The sequence below is a fragment of the Dendrobium catenatum genome, unplaced genomic scaffold, assembly GCF_001605985.2.
Source record: "Dendrobium catenatum unplaced genomic scaffold, ASM160598v2 original_scaffold_185962, whole genome shotgun sequence".
Taxonomy (NCBI): domain Eukaryota; kingdom Viridiplantae; phylum Streptophyta; class Magnoliopsida; order Asparagales; family Orchidaceae; genus Dendrobium; species Dendrobium catenatum.
Genome location: NW_021504380.1, coordinates 1 through 3,240, shown reverse-complemented (window position 1 = coordinate 3,240; position 3,240 = coordinate 1). Strand labels below are relative to the sequence as shown.

Sequence of the window (3,240 nt, the reverse complement as noted above, 5' to 3'; positions counted from 1 at the left end):
CCCCACCATAGATGATCTCACCATCTCGAATCCCAATAAGAAGAGCTAAACCACCCAAAACAAGGGAAAATTATTATGTCCGGTGTCTGGATTCATCCGGACACCAATTCAAATACGCCACATCACTCAGATACACCTGGGGCCAATGTGTTCGGGTGACGTGGCGCATTTGAATTGGTGACCGGACGGTCCAGTAACAAGACCTGTACATTCTTATCCCTACTACTACTTCCCAGAGTTCCAACAAGGAGCACAAAAATTAAGCGCCTTCGAGGAAACCTTCCAGGCATCATTCATATTCTAGCTTTCTAGGGGTGCTACAGTACGCCATTATTACAGGTTCTTTAAAGAGTAGGGAATTTTTTTTAAAAAAAAGCTATTAGGAGGAACAACAAAATCATCCAAGAGTTTATCCAGCTTGAATGCGGTAACCATCCGATGAGAAGGCAGAGAACCTACTGCATTGACAAGGAAATAAAAAAATCATGACTTGCTGTACTCAGAACTATCCAGCAGATGGCATGGATCGCTTAGCCAATTCCAGTAAAAGCTTTCGTTGATGTTCATCAGTATGGGGAAGACTAGCTCGCAACAATTCAACTGGCATCTCCTTGCGAATTGCAAGGGTTGCCTCTGATCCAGTCATGGAAGAATCCTGTGAGTTCAAGAGTGGTAATGACTGCGCTATACTTTCATACTTGCTCAAGCAATACTTCAAGAGAAGACCGAAGAAAGCATTGAACGATTCCTGCCACAGAGCTCGACTATGAGTGCTATAGGTGCTTGTACCATGATGATCCTTCAAGAGTTCTGTAGCTCTCTCAACTACAGACCTTATAACCATCGAGGCTCCATCACCAGCTGCGCTTCCAAGTGGACGGAGAGGAGGTTGTTCTGAAGAACAGACAACAGCAGCTAAACATGCACTAAGTGTGCTCAAATCCATTCCAGAAACACAAACAGATACGGTTCTAGCAAGAGTCGATGTGGTTTCAGCTGCCCCAGCGTCAGAGGACAAACCACCAAATAAATACCTGAGGTGACGAAAAATGGCCATGCAAACAATCCGAGTAAGCTCACTGCCAGGATAAAGCAGCAGAAGATAGCGTGACAAAAGCTTACGACCCTTTGGGAGAGAGACTATGTGGAGAAAGACAAAATCATCTTTGGGAGCTATTCCAACAGACTGGCCAGCTTTACTTGGATCAAGCGGATCAACTAGCTGAAGAGATGCTGCAAGCCCTTCCAGGAGAGCCTCCCGTCTCCTTTTTAGCTGGGAGTCTCCATCATGCGGTGGATTGAACTGCAGGAACCGATCAATATCATCTACATCAAGAAGAAGGCAAAGACCATCCTCAATGGTGATTCTAGCAGCCAACATTGGCTCTTGCTCAAGAGGTTTCACAGAACATTTCTGCTCGGAGCTGCTTCCTGCAGCAGCTGTAGATGGTGAGTCCACATCCAGCAGCGGACGAGGCCGGTGAATTGAAGAGAAGGGAATCCTCCCAAGAGCATCCACCTGAAGATAAGCATGTGGCTCACTGTTAGCTCGGGATCTTGAAGGCAACTCCCTAATGGAATTTGGACAGAAGTGACGCCTCAACTTTGATCCAGAGCTTCTCTTTGCTAGACAGGCTTGATGATAATAATCATCAGAGTAGGGATCACTACTATGTGTTGCGGCATGCTGAACTCTCAGAATGCTTTCAATCTCTTCAGATGTCATGTGCTTGGATCGGAATTGAGGCCATGCGTTGCTCCTTTGGTTCCCTATATCCAAAGGTTGATTAGAAAATCGTACGTTTTGCCTTCCCCTTTGCCCCATTATCAATCCTTGTTCTCTCAACTCAGCCATTCCAAGCATTGTTTCACGCATGTGGGGTGAAGGATGTGAGCCAAATAGTTGAGGGGATAATTGTGGGTAATGTGATAGAGAAGGCTGGACATTCTGAAATCTAGGTTGCTGCGATGTCATTAGGCCATTTGGATGAGATAAATTCTGCTGAAATAAACCAGGAAATAGATTATTGCGGTCACCAGAAATTATACTAGATTGTCTCATAAAATTGTTTTCTTCCTGATTACTAATAGACAAGCCTGGAGAGACAAATTGAGTGATGCTTCCACCATAGTTCATCCCATGATACATATCAGGTAGAGGTTGAGGACCAGAGAAAGGGAAGACATTCTGTGCAGAGAAAGGTGGCTGGATTCCAGTACTTTGTGTTAAAATGTCCATATCGAGAATTCGGGAACCCTGAGATAATTCACCAGGTGGAGGGTAGGAAGTAAAAGGTAACTTGGGAAGGGGAACTTGATCAATCGAATTTAGCCGTGGTAACTGTTCACCAGATAGAGGGAACACTTTCTGCTGTGGTTGCTGTTCGTAAGGGAATGATGTCGTTCTGTACAACGGTTTGGATTCTGCATGGCGAGAAGGAGAGGGATATGGATGTGACCACCACCGTTTACCATCCTGGACATTATCAGCATCTAAAACATTCTGATCTGGCCAGCTGGACAGGCCCAAATCCCTAACCCTATCTGTAGCAGCAGAACCTGAAAGTTTAGGCAGAAAAATTAAGATTATATTAGAGAAATCCACCAAATACACAAGAAGAAAATAAAATAATGATTTTTTTTCCTGGAATCAAGCAAGATAGTGATAAATATAATGATGGAATCTCAGATAAAAACTAAGCCCAACTCAATTTTAATTAGGCAATATTAACATGTAACAAGAAATATCAAATTGAATAGTTCTGAGATTTTTGTTTGAATCTGGGTATTTAAAAAATATTTTACACCTGATTTAAAAGAAAACATCAAGCATCCCTTTCTTAAAAACATCTAATATGGAAGGAAATTTTGACTTTATTTGTCTCATAATACATGTAATTGATCAAATATTTTCATTATTATTCTTCTTGAAAAATGAGCCCAAAACTTCTTTCGGGACGAAATGCCAAGAGAACCCATTTTGATAAGAATCCTTGAGCAGATGGATGAGAAAGGTCATAAATGTTGGATCGACCCACTCATGGCCCTTAGATTTCTATCCATGTCTCTTCTTCCCATTCAAGTCATCGTCCCCACTTAGATATTTTTTTTCTTTGTAAATAATTTTGATTTAATTTCATTATAAGCCTTTCGAAGAAGACTATAACAAGCAATAAAATTTAAAATAACTTTTTTTTTACTTTTATACTTTTCAACATGATATCAAAATGAGGTTAGGAT

At 41.7% G+C, this 3,240-nt stretch overlaps 1 protein-coding gene across 1 annotated transcript; it reads right to left on the bottom strand.

Annotated features, from left to right (window-relative positions):
• Nucleotides 1-46: 46 nt before the first annotated feature.
• Nucleotides 47-2,650, bottom strand: LOC110101070 (protein PAT1 homolog; the record flags this gene model as incomplete). Its single annotated transcript, XM_020828834.2, has 1 exon — nucleotides 47-2,650. A coding segment is annotated over one exon (2,145 nt), but the record flags the coding sequence as incomplete, so codon positions are not given.
• Between the last annotated feature and the right edge of the window lie 590 nt (nucleotides 2,651-3,240).